The sequence below is a fragment of the Trachinotus anak genome, unplaced genomic scaffold, assembly GCF_046630095.1.
Source record: "Trachinotus anak isolate AG129_WGS33_773 ecotype Australia unplaced genomic scaffold, CSIRO_AGI_Tana_v1 ptg000026l, whole genome shotgun sequence".
NCBI classification, from domain to species: Eukaryota; Metazoa; Chordata; class Actinopteri; order Carangiformes; family Carangidae; genus Trachinotus; species Trachinotus anak.
In genome coordinates this window covers 14653039-14669853 of record NW_027273877.1, presented here as the reverse complement: position 1 = coordinate 14669853, position 16815 = coordinate 14653039, and the positions used below count along the sequence as shown (strand labels likewise).

General features: G+C 48.1%; 1 protein-coding gene across 3 annotated transcripts; it reads left to right on the top strand.

Annotated features, from left to right (window-relative positions):
• Positions 1–7472: 7472 nt before the first annotated feature.
• On the top strand, positions 7473–16508 carry LOC139609877 (ubiquitin-protein ligase E3A). 3 transcript variants are annotated; one of them, XM_071464876.1, is made up of 11 exons: positions 7473–7791; positions 8324–8368; positions 9261–9565; positions 9650–10902; positions 10984–11128; positions 12272–12477; positions 12576–12740; positions 12848–13003; positions 13088–13161; positions 13289–13432; positions 13546–16508. In XM_071464876.1, the coding sequence occupies exons 1-11, from the start codon at positions 7715–7717 to the stop codon at positions 13664–13666; spliced, it is 2691 nt and encodes an 896-aa protein (XP_071320977.1). In that variant the 5' UTR covers positions 7473–7714; the 3' UTR covers positions 13667–16508. The 3 variants fall into 3 exon arrangements, with proteins under 3 accessions (XP_071320977.1, XP_071320978.1, XP_071320979.1); XM_071464877.1 differs by lacking the exon at positions 8324–8368; XM_071464878.1 differs by lacking the exon at positions 7473–7791 and having other exon boundaries at positions 8363–8385.
• Positions 16509–16815: the final 307 nt, after the last annotated feature.

The window sequence follows — 16815 nt, the reverse complement described above, 5'->3', positions numbered from 1 at the left end:
AGTTACACAGGGATCCTGGATCCTGATTCTGGTTTTTGTAGTTACACAGGGATCCTGGATCCTGATTCTAGGTTTTGTAGTTACACAGAGATCCTGGATCCTGATTCAGTTTCTGTAGTTACACAGGGATCCTGGATCCTGATTCAGTTTCTGTAGTTACACAGGGATCCTGGATCCTGATTCTAGTTTTGTAGTTACACAGGGATCCTGGATCCTGATTCAGTTTTGTAGTTACACAGGGATCCAGGATCCTGGATCCTGATTCAGTTTCTGTAGTTACACAGGGATCCTGGATCCTGATTCTAGTTTTGTAGTTACACAGGGATCCTGGATCCTGGATCCTGATTCAGGTTTTGTAGTTACACAGGGATCCTGGATCCTGATTCAGTTTTGTAGTTACACAGGGATCCTGGATCCTGATTCTAGTTTTGTAGTTACACAGGGATCCTGGATCCTGATTCAGTTTCTGTAGTTACACAGGGATCCTGGATCCTGATTCAGGTTTTTGTAGTTACACAGGGATCCTGGATCCTGATTCAGTTTTGTAGTTACACAGGGATCCTGGATCCTGATTCTGGTTTTGTAGTTACACAGGGATCCTGGATCCTGATTCAGGTTTTGTAGTTACACAGGGATCCTGGATCCTGGATCCTGATTCAGGTTTTGTAGTTACACAGGGATCCTGGATCCTGATTCAGGTTTTGTAGTTACACAGGGATCCTGATTCAGGTTTTGTAGTTACACAGGGATCCTGGATCCTGATTCTAGTTTTGTAGTTACACAGGGATCCTGGATCCTGGATCCTGATTCAGGTTTTGTAGTTACACAGGGATCCTGGATCCTGATTCAGTTTTGTAGTTACACAGGGATCCTGGATCCTGATTCAGGTTTTGTAGTTACACAGGGATCCTGGATCCTGGATCCTGATTCAGGTTTTGTAGTTACACAGGGATCCTGGATCCTGATTCAGTTTTGTAGTTACACAGGGATCCTGGATCCTGATTCTAGTTTTGTAGTTACACAGAGATCCTGGATCCTGATTCTAGTTTTGTAGTTACACAGGGATCCTGGATCCTGATTCAGTTTCTGTAGTTACACAGGGATCCTGGATCCTGATTCTAGTTTTGTAGTTACACAGGGATCCTGGATCCTGATTCTAGTTTTGTAGTTACACAGAGATCCTGGATCCTGATTCAGGTTTTGTAGTTACACAGGGATCCTGGATCCTGGATCCTGATTCAGTTTTTGTAGTTACACAGGGATCCTGGATCCTGGATCCTGATTCAGGTTTTGTAGTTACACAAAGATCCTGGATCCTGATTCAGGTTTTGTAGTTACACAGGGATCCTGGATCCTGATTCAGTTTTGTAGTTACACAGGGATCCTGGATCCTGATTCTAGTTTTGTAGTTACACAGGGATCCTGGATCCTGATTCAGTTTCTGTAGTTACACAGGGATCCTGGATCCTGATTCAGGTTTTTGTAGTTACACAGGGATCCTGGATCCTGATTCAGTTTTGTAGTTACACAGGGATCCTGGATCCTGATTCTGGTTTTGTAGTTACACAGGGATCCTGGATCCTGATTCAGGTTTTGTAGTTACACAGGGATCCTGGATCCTGGATCCTGATTCAGGTTTTGTAGTTACACAGGGATCCTGGATCCTGATTCAGGTTTTGTAGTTACACAGGGATCCTGATTCAGGTTTTGTAGTTACACAGGGATCCTGGATCCTGGATCCTGATTCAGGTTTTGTAGTTACACAGGGATCCTGGATCCTGATTCAGTTTTGTAGTTACACAGGGATCCTGGATCCTGATTCTAGTTTTGTAGTTACACAGAGATCCTGGATCCTGATTCTAGTTTTGTAGTTACACAGGGATCCTGGATCCTGATTCAGTTTCTGTAGTTACACAGGGATCCTGGATCCTGATTCTAGTTTTGTAGTTACACAGGGATCCTGGATCCTGATTCTAGTTTTGTAGTTACACAGAGATCCTGGATCCTGATTCAGGTTTTGTAGTTACACAGGGATCCTGGATCCTGGATCCTGATTCAGTTTTTGTAGTTACACAGGGATCCTGGATCCTGGATCCTGATTCAGGTTTTGTAGTTACACAAAGATCCTGGATCCTGATTCAGTTTTTGTAGTTACACAAAGATCCTGGATCCTGATTCAGGTTTTGTAGTTACACAGGGATCCTGGATCCTGATTCAGTTTCTGTAGTTACACAGGGATCCTGGATCCTGATTCTAGTTTTGTAGTTACACAGGGATCCTGGATCCTGATTCAGTTTCTGTAGTTACACAGGGATCCTGGATCCTGATTCAGTTTCTGTAGTTACACAGGGATCCTGGATCCTGATTCTAGTTTTGTAGTTACACAGGGATCCTGGATCCTGGATCCTGATTCAGTTTTTGTAGTTACACAGGGATCCTGGATCCTGGATCCTGATTCAGTTTTTGTAGTTACACAGGGATCCTGGATCCTGGATCCTGATTCAGGTTTTGTAGTTACACAAAGATCCTGGATCCTGATTCAGGTTTTGTAGTTACACAGGGATCCTGGATCCTGATTCAGTTTTTGTAGTTACACAAAGATCCTGGATCCTGATTCAGGTTTTGTAGTTACACAGGGATCCTGGATCCTGATTCAGTTTTTGTAGTTACACAGGGATCCTGGATCCTGATTCAGTTTTGTAGTTACACAGGGATCCTGGATCCTGATTCTAGTTTTGTAGTTACACAGGGATCCTGGATCCTGATTCAGTTTCTGTAGTTACACAGGGATCCTGGATCCTGATTCAGTTTCTGTAGTTACACAGGGATCCTGGATCCTGATTCAGGTTTTGTAGTTACACAGAGATCCTGGATCCTGATTCAGGTTTTGTAGTTACACAGGGATCCTGGATCCTGATTCAGTTTTGTAGTTACACAGGGATCCTGGATCCTGATTCAGTTTCTGTAGTTACACAGGGATCCTGGATCCTGATTCAGTTTTGTAGTTACACAGGGATCCTGGATCCTGATTCAGTTTTGTAGTTACACAGGGATCCTGGATCCTGATTCAGTTTCTGTAGTTACACAGGGATCCTGGATCCTGATTCTAGTTTTGTAGTTACACAGGGATCCTGGATCCTGGATCCTGATTCAGTTTCTGTAGTTACACAGGGATCCTGGATCCTGATTCAGGTTTTGTAGTTACACAGGGATCCTGATTCAGGTTTTGTAGTTACACAGGGATCCTGGATCCTGATTCAGGTTTTGTAGTTACACAGGGATCCTGGATCCTGATTCTAGTTTTGTAGTTACACAGGGATCCTGGATCCTGGATCCTGATTCAGGTTTTGTAGTTACACAGGGATCCTGGATCCTGATTCAGGTTTTGTAGTTACACAGGGATCCTGGATCCTGATTCAGTTTTGTAGTTACACAGGGATCCTGGATCCTGATTCAGTTTTGTAGTTACACAGGGATCCTGGATCCTGATTCTAGTTTTGTAGTTACACAGGGATCCTGGATCCTGATTCAGTTTCTGTAGTTACACAGGGATCCTGGATCCTGATTCAGGTTTTGTAGTTACACAGAGATCCTGGATCCTGATTCAGTTTTGTAGTTACACAGGGATCCTGGATCCTGGATCCTGATTCAGTTTTGTAGTTACACAGGGATCCTGGATCCTGATTCAGTTTCTGTAGTTACACAGGGATCCTGGATCCTGATTCAGGTTTTGTAGTTACACAGAGATCCTGGATCCTGATTCAGTTTCTGTAGTTACACAGGGATCCTGGATCCTGGATCCTGATTCAGTTTTGTAGTTACACAGGGATCCTGGATCCTGATTCAGGTTTTGTAGTTACACAGGGATCCTGGATCCTGATTCTAGTTTTGTAGTTACACAGGGATCCTGGATCCTGGATCCTGATTCAGGTTTTGTAGTTACACAGGGATCCTGGATCCTGATTCAGGTTTTGTAGTTACACAGGGATCCTGGATCCTGATTCAGTTTTTGTAGTTACACAGAGATCCTGATTCAGTTTTGTAGTTACACAGGGATCCTGGATCCTGATTCAGTTTTGTAGTTACACAGGGATCCTGGATCCTGATTCAGTTTTGTAGTTACACAGGGATCCTGGATCCTGGATCCTGATTCAGTTTTTGTAGTTACACAGGGATCCTGGATCCTGATTCTAGTTTTGTAGTTACACAGGGATCCTGGATCCTGGATCCTGATTCAGGTTTTGTAGTTACACAGGGATCCTGGATCCTGATTCAGTTTTGTAGTTACACAGGGATCCTGGATCCTGATTCAGGTTTGTAGTTACACAGGGATCCTGGATCCTGATTCTAGTTTTGTAGTTACACAGGGATCCTGGATCCTGATTCAGTTTCTGTAGTTACACAGGGATCCTGGATCCTGATTCTAGGTTTTGTAGTTACACAGAGATCCTGGATCCTGATTCAGTTTTGTAGTTACACAGGGATCCTGGATCCTGATTCAGGTTTTGTAGTTACACAGAGATCCTGGATCCTGATTCAGTTTTGTAGTTACACAGGGATCCTGGATCCTGGATCCTGATTCAGTTTTGTAGTTACACAGGGATCCTGGATCCTGATTCAGGTTTTGTAGTTACACAGGGATCCTGGATCCTGATTCAGTTTCTGTAGTTACACAGGGATCCTGGATCCTGATTCTAGTTTTGTAGTTACACAGGGATCCTGGATCCTGATTCAGTTTCTGTAGTTACACAGGGATCCTGGATCCTGATTCAGTTTTGTAGTTACACAGGGATCCTGGATCCTGATTCTAGTTTTGTAGTTACACAGGGATCCTGGATCCTGATTCAGTTTCTGTAGTTACACAGGGATCCTGGATCCTGATTCAGGTTTGTAGTTACACAGGGATCCTGGATCCTGGATCCTGATTCAGTTTCTGTAGTTACACAGGGATCCTGGATCCTGGATCCTGATTCAGTTTCTGTAGTTACACAGGGATCCTGGATCCTGATTCAGGTTTGTAGTTACACAGGGATCCTGGATCCTGATTCAGTTTCTGTAGTTACACAGGGATCCTGGATCCTGATTCAGGTTTGTAGTTACACAGGGATCCTGGATCCTGATTCAGGTTTTGTAGTTACACAGGGATCCTGGATCCTGATTCAGGTTTGTAGTTACACAGGGATCCTGGATCCTGATTCTAGTTTTGTAGTTACACAGGGATCCTGGATCCTGATTCAGGTTTTGTAGTTACACAGGGATCCTGGATCCTGATTCAGGTTTTGTAGTTACACAGGGATCCTGGATCCTGATTCAGTTTTTGTAGTTACACAGAGATCCTGATTCAGTTTTGTAGTTACACAGGGATCCTGGATCCTGATTCAGTTTTGTAGTTACACAGGGATCCTGGATCCTGATTCAGTTTTGTAGTTACACAGGGATCCTGGATCCTGGATCCTGATTCAGTTTCTGTAGTTACACAGGGATCCTGGATCCTGATTCTAGTTTTGTAGTTACACAGGGATCCTGGATCCTGGATCCTGATTCAGGTTTTGTAGTTACACAGGGATCCTGGATCCTGATTCAGTTTTGTAGTTACACAGGGATCCTGGATCCTGATTCAGGTTTGTAGTTACACAGGGATCCTGGATCCTGATTCTAGTTTTGTAGTTACACAGGGATCCTGGATCCTGATTCAGTTTCTGTAGTTACACAGGGATCCTGGATCCTGATTCTAGGTTTTGTAGTTACACAGAGATCCTGGATCCTGATTCAGTTTTGTAGTTACACAGGGATCCTGGATCCTGGATCCTGATTCAGTTTTGTAGTTACACAGGAATCCTGGATCCTGATTCAGTTTCTGTAGTTACACAGGGATCCTGGATCCTGATTCAGGTTTTGTAGTTACACAGAGATCCTGGATCCTGATTCAGTTTTGTAGTTACACAGGGATCCTGGATCCTGGATCCTGATTCAGTTTTGTAGTTACACAGGGATCCTGGATCCTGATTCAGGTTTTGTAGTTACACAGGGATCCTGGATCCTGATTCAGTTTCTGTAGTTACACAGGGATCCTGGATCCTGATTCTAGTTTTGTAGTTACACAGGGATCCTGGATCCTGATTCAGTTTCTGTAGTTACACAGGGATCCTGGATCCTGATTCAGTTTTGTAGTTACACAGGGATCCTGGATCCTGATTCTAGTTTTGTAGTTACACAGGGATCCTGGATCCTGATTCAGTTTCTGTAGTTACACAGGGATCCTGGATCCTGATTCAGGTTTGTAGTTACACAGGGATCCTGGATCCTGGATCCTGATTCAGTTTCTGTAGTTACACAGGGATCCTGGATCCTGGATCCTGATTCAGTTTCTGTAGTTACACAGGGATCCTGGATCCTGATTCAGGTTTGTAGTTACACAGGGATCCTGGATCCTGATTCAGTTTCTGTAGTTACACAGGGATCCTGGATCCTGATTCAGGTTTGTAGTTACACAGGGATCCTGGATCCTGATTCAGGTTTTGTAGTTACACAGGGATCCTGGATCCTGATTCAGGTTTGTAGTTACACAGGGATCCTGGATCCTGATTCTAGTTTTGTAGTTACACAGGGATCCTGGATCCTGATTCAGGTTTTGTAGTTACACAGGGATCCTGGATCCTGATTCAGTTTCTGTAGTTACACAGGGATCCTGGATCCTGATTCAGTTTCTGTAGTTACACAGGGATCCTGGATCCTGATTCAGGTTTTGTAGTTACACAGGGATCCTGGATCCTGATTCTAGTTTCTGTAGTTACACAGGGATCCTGGATCCTGATTCAGGTTTGTAGTTACACAGGGATCCTGGATCCTGATTCAGTTTCTGTAGTTACACAGGGATCCTGGATCCTGATTCAGGTTTGTAGTTACACAGGGATCCTGGATCCTGATTCAGGTTTTGTAGTTACACAGGGATCCTGGATCCTGATTCAGGTTTGTAGTTACACAGGGATCCTGGATCCTGATTCTAGTTTTGTAGTTACACAGGGATCCTGGATCCTGATTCAGGTTTTGTAGTTACACAGGGATCCTGGATCCTGATTCAGTTTCTGTAGTTACACAGGGATCCTGGATCCTGATTCAGTTTCTGTAGTTACACAGGGATCCTGGATCCTGATTCAGGTTTGTAGTTACACAGGGATCCTGGATCCTGATTCAGGTTTGTAGTTACACAGGGATCCTGGATCCTGATTCTAGTTTTGTAGTTACACAGGAATCCTGGATCCTGGATCCTGATTCAGTTTCTGTAGTTACACAGGGATCCTGATCCTGATTCTGGTTTTAAACCTTTAATTGGAGTGGGAATATCCCGGAGATGTCAGGATGTGTGAACCCGCTCCATGCTCCACTCGTGAACACATGCTGTTTGTATTTCCTGTGCTGAGCGAGAGTCCAGTTCCCTCCAGCATCACGGTCCACTCCGCCGGGTCTTGCAGCTAGAACGCAGTGCATTGTGGGACGTGGGCTGCTGGAGAAGTCAAGATGGCCGCGGACCCGAGGCAGGGAGAAGAGCCTGCAGTGGGAAGGCCGTGAATGAAGCCGTGAACAGAAATCCCTCCGCCGCTGCCCGCTCTCACTCGACCCGTCGCGCCGTCGGAGCAGTGATCCGCCTGTGAAGGACCTGGTACTTTCACCAGCAGCAGCCGCAGGATAACACACACTGAGGAGAGAGTCTCGTATGAATCCCGACGAGAAGGAGGACTGTGAGTGTGCGCCACCACAGGCCGAGACCAGCCCCGCAGGAGGACCCGATAGGTGGGGACGCTCAGAGGAAAGAGCCGGGGATGCCGGGGAAGCTAGGAGAGGCTCCGAAAGGCATAGCTAGTTAGCTGCTGCTAGCCGTGGTGATGCTACTGCTCTGTAGTTTCTGTCAGATCATTTAGACCAAGTACACAACAAGCATTGGTCGATTAAAACACGAAAACCGATTTCACTCTGGAAACGACAGCTGTGCATGAATAATAGCTGGAATGAGGCCGGCGGGCTTTTAGCCTCGGCTGCGTTAGCTTGCTAAGTCAGGATGTGCGGGTACCTGACGTTTCTGCTGCTTCACTAGCATCTCCTGTTAGCATCCTGTCTGACGCTTATTAATGGTAATCAATACACGATAATCATACACGGATTGTGAGCCGGTCTCTGCAGCAGCGACCCGGGAGATCCAGCTACACCGATACTTTGCTTGTGAGCTAGCGTGTGATTTTGTGATCGGGCTAATGCTGATGTGATTCCTGCTGTGTGCCAGCTGTGATTACCGCAGCTCATCGTGACCTGTTCTGTGTCTCATCAGAGAAAACGAGGAGCCTGAGACAGAAAACCCAGAAACAAGCCGGATGTAAGTTCCTCCTCTCGGTGTGTGAGCCCGCTTCACCCCGACAGCACCACTGTCACAACCCTGCCATCACCTCATGATGAACCACAACAACACAAACTGACTCCACCATGCAGCTGCAGCTCTGCACCGTGTGTCTGAATGACGAGCAGCACAGCTCACTCAGTTCTCAGTGGTCTTCACCGGCAGTGAAGAAGACCCAGAGATGTGGTAGAAAGTTCTGGAATAAGCCGGTGCTTCAGTGACCAAGAGCGAAAATGATTTTGTTAAATTGTAAACGTTCATGATCTGATTCCAGAGAGTTAGTGGGAACGTTCGTCAGGAAGAGAGTGTTGGTCAGTTTCACTGTTTGCTGCACAAATGTGTGTCTTCTCACTAACACATCACATCACAGGCCAGAACAAGCTGTTGCTCGAGTCATTCACCTTGAACAGACTTCTCTCTTACAGTGACCCGTCACTAACACAGCGGAGAACACACAGTAACTTTGTGTAGCGAACACACAACACAGCAAACTGCCACTCATGGTGAATTAAGTCTCTGCACAGTACAGTTGTGTTAATAAGTTCATACTGACTGATATATTGATCTCCAATCAGTTTCACTCTGTAACTGTTCGTTTAAGTCATGTAATCAGCTGTTTCTGTAAATAATGTCAACAAGTCTGAGGACTTTTCTGGTTCTCAGGACGAGTACTTCCTTTCAGCCACAGTCTGTCATTTAAAGCTGTTAAACACAAGTTTAATGGATGTAGTAATGCACTGGTAACGCACCGTGTTGTAACACTCACAGACACACACCTGAACGGCAACATGAACACTCCTCAGTTGTAACGTCCACCTGTGTGCTGTCAGGGTGAATGAACCTCTAACCTGTGTCTCTCCTCTGAACGCAGGAAGCGAGCAGCTGCCAAACATCTAATAGAGCGCTATTACCACCAGTTAACGGAGGGCTGTGGGAATGAGTCGTGCTCCAACTCATGGTGTGCCTCGTCGGTTGGCTTCAACCGCATGGATAATAACGCGGCGGCGGTCAAAGCCCTGGAGCTCTACAAGGTCAACGCTAAGCTGTGTGACCCCCACCCCTCCAAGAAAGGCACCGCCTCCGCCTACCTGGAGAGCAGCGCTCACAGCAACTCAGCCGGCAGCAACAGGAAGATGAACCACAAAGATGTCCACTCTGTACGGGACAATTTCAAAGGTGAGCGACACAAAGCTGATGAGTAAGGAGAGCAGAACGTGCTTCCTGCGAATCCTAACCATGTGATGTGTTTCCTGTGTGTAGATGTTAATTACCTGACGGAGGAGAAGGTGTACGAGATCTTGGAAATCTGTGGAGAGAAGGAGGACTACTCTCCTCTGATCAGGGTCATAGGTCGGGTGTTCTCGAGCGCCGAGGGCCTGGTGCAGAGCTTTCGCAGGTCCAAGCCTCACACCAAGGAGGAGCTCAAATCCCTCCAGGGGAAGGATGAGGACAAGGACGAGGATGAAAAGGAGGCAGCCGCCTGCTCTGCCACAGCGATGGAGGACGACTCCCCCGCCTCCTCTTCATCATCAAGGCTCGGCGAGGGCTCCTCAGGGGAAAACGATGTCCAGAAACTGGCTCCTGACGAGGTGTCGGTGGACATCGAAGCCGTACGCCGGGTGTATGAGCGCCTGCTGTCCAACGAGAAGATCGAAGCCGCCTTCCTGAATGCACTGGTCTACCTCTCACCCAACGTAGAGTGCGACCTGACGTACCACAACGTGTATTCACGAGACCCGAACTACCTGAACCTGTTTGTCATAGTGATGGAAAACAGCAACCTGCACAGCCCAGAGTACCTGGAGATCGCACTACCGCAGTTCTGCAAGGCCATGAGCAAACTTCCACTGGCAGCGCAGGCCAAGCTGGCACGCCTGTGGTCGCACTATGGCGCTGAGCAGATCCGGCGCATGGTAGAGACCTTCCAGCAGCTCATCACCTACAAGGTGATCAGCAACGAGTTCAACAGCCGCAACCTGGTCAACGATGACGACGCGGTGGTGGCGGCCACCAAGTGCTTGAAGATCGTCTACTATGCAAACGTGCTGGGTGGCGACCTCGACATGGAGCACAACGAGGAAGAGGACGAGGAGCCCATCCCAGAGTCCAGCGAGCTCACCCTGCAGGAGCTGCTGGGCGAGGAGCGGCGGAACAAGAAGGGTCCCCGGGTGGACCCGTTGGAGACGGAGCTGGGGATCCGCACCAATGACTGTCGGCGGCCGCTCATCCCCTTTGAGGAGTTCGTCAACGAGCCTCTGAACGAGGTGCTGGAGATGGACAAGGACTACACCTTCTTTAAGGTGGAGACTGAGAACAAGTTCTCCTTCATGACCTGCCCCTTCATCCTGAATGCCGTTACCAAGAACCTCGGGCTGTACTACGACAACCGCATCCGCATGTACAGCGAGCGGCGTATCACCGTGCTCTACAGCCTGGTGCAGGGGCAGCAGCTCAACCCCTACCTGCGGCTCAAGGTGCGCAGAGACCACATCATTGATGACGCTCTGGTCAGGGTACGTGTGCCTCCTCATCACATTCTAGCTCATGCTGCGTTTGACTGAGCGTGGTTTATCTGAGTGTCTCTGTCTCTGCAGCTGGAGATGATAGCAATGGAAAATCCTGCAGACTTGAAGAAGCAGCTGTATGTGGAGTTTGAAGGAGAGCAGGGCGTTGATGAAGGAGGCGTGTCCAAAGAGTTCTTTCAGCTGGTGGTGGAGGAAATCTTCAACCCAGACATTGGTAAGAAAACACACAACAACCAGCAGGCCTCAGTGGGCGTGGCTGCAGCTGTGGGTCGTCTACAGAGGGTGTCACTGTGGGCTGCAGCAATGCTACAGGTGACAGGTCAGCAGATTTTCATTCCTCTCAGGTGTGTTCAGTGTGGTGGTCCTGGGTTCAGACCTGCTCGTCTCTGTGTGGACTCTGAGCTCCAGCTTCCTCCCTTAGTCCAAATGCAGGCAGGTGAACTGGAGACTCTGAATTACCCACAGGTGTGACTGAGTGTGAACGTCTCTACCTGTGATAGACTGGTGATCTGTCCAGGTGTACCCCGCCCTCACCTAGTGTCAGCTGGTATTAGCTCCACCCCTCACCCCCATGAAAAGTATAACTGTTAAATCAGATGATTGAATAAAGCCTCTTTCCACTGGTGTAAAAACCCGCAAACATCATCCTGTCTTCTTCTGAAGCCAGATGAAGACAGGATGTGTGAGGAGTGATGATGTCACAGTTTCATCCTTAGATCAGATTAGAAATGGTTCACCCAGGTGTTGTTTACCTGTGACATGTCACTGTGGTAGGTCTGACATCATCACATCACATGACTCAGTGTGTCACTACCTGAGGTGATAAACCATGATGTCATTCAGGGGCTGAGATGAAGTTAAAGCTGAGCTCTGATGTCAGCTGGACCAGTGTCCTGAAGACGGTCTACATCAGGACCATGATCCAAAGCAGAACTCAGTCCACCATGAACCACCTGAAGGACCACAGCAGACACCTGTGACAGTAGAACAAGCTCAGGTGTCACTAATTACAATGGCTGTGAAGCAGCCACAAGACCAGGACCCTGAACCTGGACTGATCTCCGTCATGTGATCTCCTTCTGACCTTGTCCACTCAGGACGTCAGTGACACAACAGATGATTGACTTTAACTTGTTAAAACATCTGTAGTAACTCAGAGCTGTCGCTATGGAAAAACTGTGATTCACAGGAACCATGCTGAGCCCTGACCACCTGTTGGTCTGAAGAACACCTGATGTGCAGCCGCTCTCCTGATTGGCTGCTGACCGCTCTGTGAGGAAGATGACCACGGTCATCATCGTTCAGATGTCATCTGACTAACACATGACATTAATGAGCTTCACCTGTCCCTCTGCAGGTATGTTCACGTACGACGAGCGCACCAAGCTGTTCTGGTTCAACCCATCATCGTTCGAGAACGAGGGTCAATACACTCTGATCGGCATCGTCCTGGGTCTGGCCATCTACAACAACTGTATCCTGGACGTCCACTTCCCCATGGTGGTCTACAGGAAGCTGATGGGCAAGAAAGGAACCTTCAGGGACTTGGCCGATGCCAACCCGGTAAGATCCCTCTTTAGCTGCGTAGTTCATGTAGCTGTGGAACAACACCGTCAGGTGGTTCTGAGGCTGACGTGGCTGTGCTGGACTTGGTTGAACAGGTTCTGTACCAGAGTCTAAAGGAGCTGCTGGAGTACGAGGGCAGCGTGGAGGAGGACATGATGATCACGTTTCAGATCTCCCAGACAGACCTGTTCGGGAACCCGCTCATGTATGACCTGAGGGAGAACGGGGACAAAATCCCAGTGACTAATGAAAACAGGAAGGTGAGTCAGAGTCCGGCTGTGAGTCTGAGTCCATCAGGACTGAGACTCAGACTATGTCCCTGCTGTGAGTCTGAGTCTCAGACCCTGTCCCTGCTGTGTCTGTGCAGGACTTTGTGGCCCAGTATGCGGAGTACATGCTGAACAAGAGCGTGGAGAAGCAGTTCAAAGCATTCAGGAGAGGCTTCCACATGGTCACCAACGAGTCGCCGCTCAAATACCTGTTCAGGCCAGAGGAGATCGAGCTGCTAATCTGTGGCAGCAGGGTGAGTCTGTCACCTGTCACCTGGATGTTTAAATAAAGTTTGATTCAATGATTCATCTCATCTGTGTCTCTGTCTACCACACAGAACCTGGACTTCTTGGCCCTGGAGGAGACTACAGAGTACGACGGAGGCTACAACAGAGACTCTCGAATCATCAAGTGAGAAACAGAGACAGTGTGTGTGTGTCTGAGTGTGTGCGTCTTTGTGCATGGTGTTGGTCCCTCCAGGTCGTGGTGTGTTGAAGTGTGACCTCGTCTGACGGTCAGATGTGTTTCTGCGTTGCAGGGAATTCTGGGAGACGTTGCACTCGTTCGGCGAGGAGCAGAAGCGTCTCTTCCTGCAGTTCACCACCGGCACTGACAGAGCACCTGTGGGGGGGCTGGGCAAGCTGAAGATGATCATCGCCAAGAACGGCCCCGACACAGACAGGTGAGGCGACCGCAGAGAGGCTCTGACTGTGTGTGTGTGTGTGTGTGTGTGTGTGTGTGTGTGTGTGTGTGTCTGTGTGTGTGTCTCGAGCTTACCTGTGTGTGTCTCTGCAGGTTACCGACCTCTCACACCTGCTTCAATGTGCTGCTGCTGCCTGAGTACAGCAGCAAGGAGAAGCTGAGGGAGAGACTGCTGAAAGCCATCACCTATGCCAAAGGGTTTGGCATGCTCTGAGCCCCCCACCCCAACCCCCCCTCACTCAGCACAGGGACTCCTTCTCAGAACGCCCATCAACCCTGCCCCCCCCCCCCCCGCCCCCCCTCCCCCGACACAACTTAAAGGACAGAGTACGTTTCCAGGAAGAGCAAGTCCACAATGAAAGAGGAGACCTGGTTCCAGTCGTAGTTCTTCTGTGCCTGCATCATCCACATCAGCCCGTGTAAGCACAGAGACTTCCTGATCAAAGCCCCGCCCTCACATCACACCATGTGAATGTGCCGCAGCCCCCCCCTTCTTTTCTATGTACAGAGAGGATCCTTTTCCTTATTATTTATTTCAAGGCTACGTGGGTGATTTCATGGCTGCCTGTTCCCTCCCCGGCAGTGGAGCGGGGGAGGGTCGATATTAAACTCTGTAAATTTAGGACGATTATAACGAGTCAATATAAAGCCCATTTACTGAACAAAGACGTGTTAGAGTAGCTGAGCGCTGACACAGGAGACCTAGTCTTAGAGTAGACCTGAAGACCAGTACTGACCATTCCACTCCGCCATCTTTACTGTCTCTACCAGCTCCGAGCTGGGGCGAGGTAAGCACCTGGTCCTGAATGACATCGTCAACTATCTACGTTTGGTTTAGTTCTGGGCCTTGGTTCCTTTCGGGGAGGGGGAGGGGGGACGCCGCAGGTTAGACTCAGACTTGTCAGAGCTGTGTAAGTGCACTTAGACATTTTCAGAATGTTTGTTTGGCCACAGGTCGCCATGATTGTTGAAGCATTTTATTTCCATGTCTTCCTGTGTTGATTCTAAATAAACAGTATTTATGTATCAGCGCGGTGGAGCTCTGTAGAGTACGCTGCATGTTCTGCAGGATGTTCACGAGGGAACCGGTTCTCACTCTGAGACGTGCCAACCTGTACTGTCAGCTGATAGGTGACACCCCAGTTAGCACTGTGTGTTTTTATTCTGGCTTTAGCTCTCACTGCTCAGTGTAACACACACACACACACACACACACTTACACTTACACTTCATGGTCTCTTGTAGTCTTCAGTCCACTGGACCTGAGTCTCTGGTTACACCTGTCATGTTAACACAACATGTGTAACTGTACTCACAACACCAGATCCTGACGTGGGCTGGGTGACCGGACTCTGGGCTGGTGAGTCCAGGGTCCGCCCACCCTGAATCCACTGAGTCTCCCTGAAGCCCCTGATTGGTTCCCCTTAGACCCACAGTTGAACAGTAAGAGAGTGAAGCTGATGAGGGTGAATCTACGCTAAGGGAACAGTTTGACTTTATTATCAAATGAGAGGATGAATTTAATGTTTTCTCTGTGGCACCATAACGTAGCTCGGACCGGACTGTGCTGGACCGGACTTTCCTGTCTGCACAGAGATATCACTGATATTTGTCCTCTTTGACTGTGTGGTCACTGTGATCAGATGTAGATTTGATCAATGAGTCTGTAGTCTGTCTGTTATTGATTATAAGAATGAATTGGAACATTAACTGTGAGCCCATCCCCCACACGACAGGCAGAGGTTCTTTCTGTGGCTGTGATTAAAGGTCGGAGTTCATCAGAATCCTCGACACTCAGACGGTTCTAAACCAGTCCATAGTGTTAGATAAGTCACTAATTTGAAAGTGATGTTCTAGCAAGAACAGTTTCCCACTCTGTAGCACAGAGGACGTTCTAACAGGAACAGTTCCTCACTGCAGCACAGAGGACGTTCTAACAGGAACTAATTCAGTAAATCTGAGAATCAACCAGCAGATGAGTGAACATCTGGTCCAAGGGGGGGTCGGTGTAGACCAGACTCTGACGGACCGAGGCAGACCTGGTCCCAGTGGTGGATTACAGGGACGTTGATGGAAGTCAGTAACGCAGCTGTTCACACGTTCACCTCCAAATAAGTGGTTGAGATCATCTGTTAACCAGGTCAAACTCTGCTAGCCCTCCTCAGCTTTCAACCACAGCTCATGGTCCTCATCAGCAAGTGAAGCTGGCTCAGGTGTCACCACGGGACGGGCCAAACCAGAGCAGAACATCAGGGGTCAGAGGTCATCGACCAGGACTTTCACACCTGATACCACCTGGGGTCATGTGACCAGCATTCTTCTCATTGGTCAAGCCAACTTCATGACAACTGAGCAGCTCCACCCTCTGATGAGAACCAAGAGATGTGGTTGAAAGCTGCTGAAAACCTTTGAGTGGACCCTCAGTTAAGATGCTGAAAACCGATCTGTTGGATCAGGACAGGTCCTGTTTGAAAGCCTCGTTATGTGTGTGGGGGGGCTGTGTTGTCATGGGAACATCAGGAGGCTGAATCTGTGACTCAGATGATGAGCTGCTGCTCTGGTCTGCTCCACCTGTGAGCATGATGGTGTCAGACCACCACAGCACACACTCATCTCCATGTTCCGGACAGACCTGGGCTGAATGACGGGGGACGCCACCTCCCACGGCTAGTTTCAGTGGAGTCAGTCTGGTCAGTGGCTGAAACACTGCAGCACGTACACATGTGTGTGTCTATCTGTGTGTCTGTCACTCGTCGTCGTTCTCCTGTAAACCTGAATTATGTGGAGGGTTAAAACAGCAGGGGAAGGATCTTGTCCCCCTGTCATTGAGCCCAGATCTGGTTCCAGCTGTTTGACATTACTTTGTACCTCCATTTTGTAATGTTGAAGATGCTGCTCACCTGGGCTCCAGAGCCCAGTGAAGATAAAAAGTGAAAGGTCAACCTGATCTTGGAAAGGGAAGCAGTTTTCATGAAATGGTTCAAGTCAGCAGTAACTGATGAAAAGTATTCAGTGTTGTGAAAACATGCTCAATAAAGGTGACTGCTTTTTTCCAACTCGTATTGCTTTATAACCCTGATTCAAGTCCACAGGTGCTTTGTTGTCATGGAAACAAATCTCACCGTGGTTGCAGTCAATGAGACAGGTGACGGACCCCTCACCTGACCTCTGTCTGTTAGGCTGAGAAGACTGCAGTCAAAGCTTTGAGCTAAATGCTAACATAAGACTGCAGTGCTAACATGCTATCATGTAACAGATGCATTAATATGCTAATACTCAATAATCAGGAGTAAACACAGAGCAGCATGACTGTAGAACGAGCTAATCCCTCCACCAGGTCTCACTGGATGACATGAGAACTGA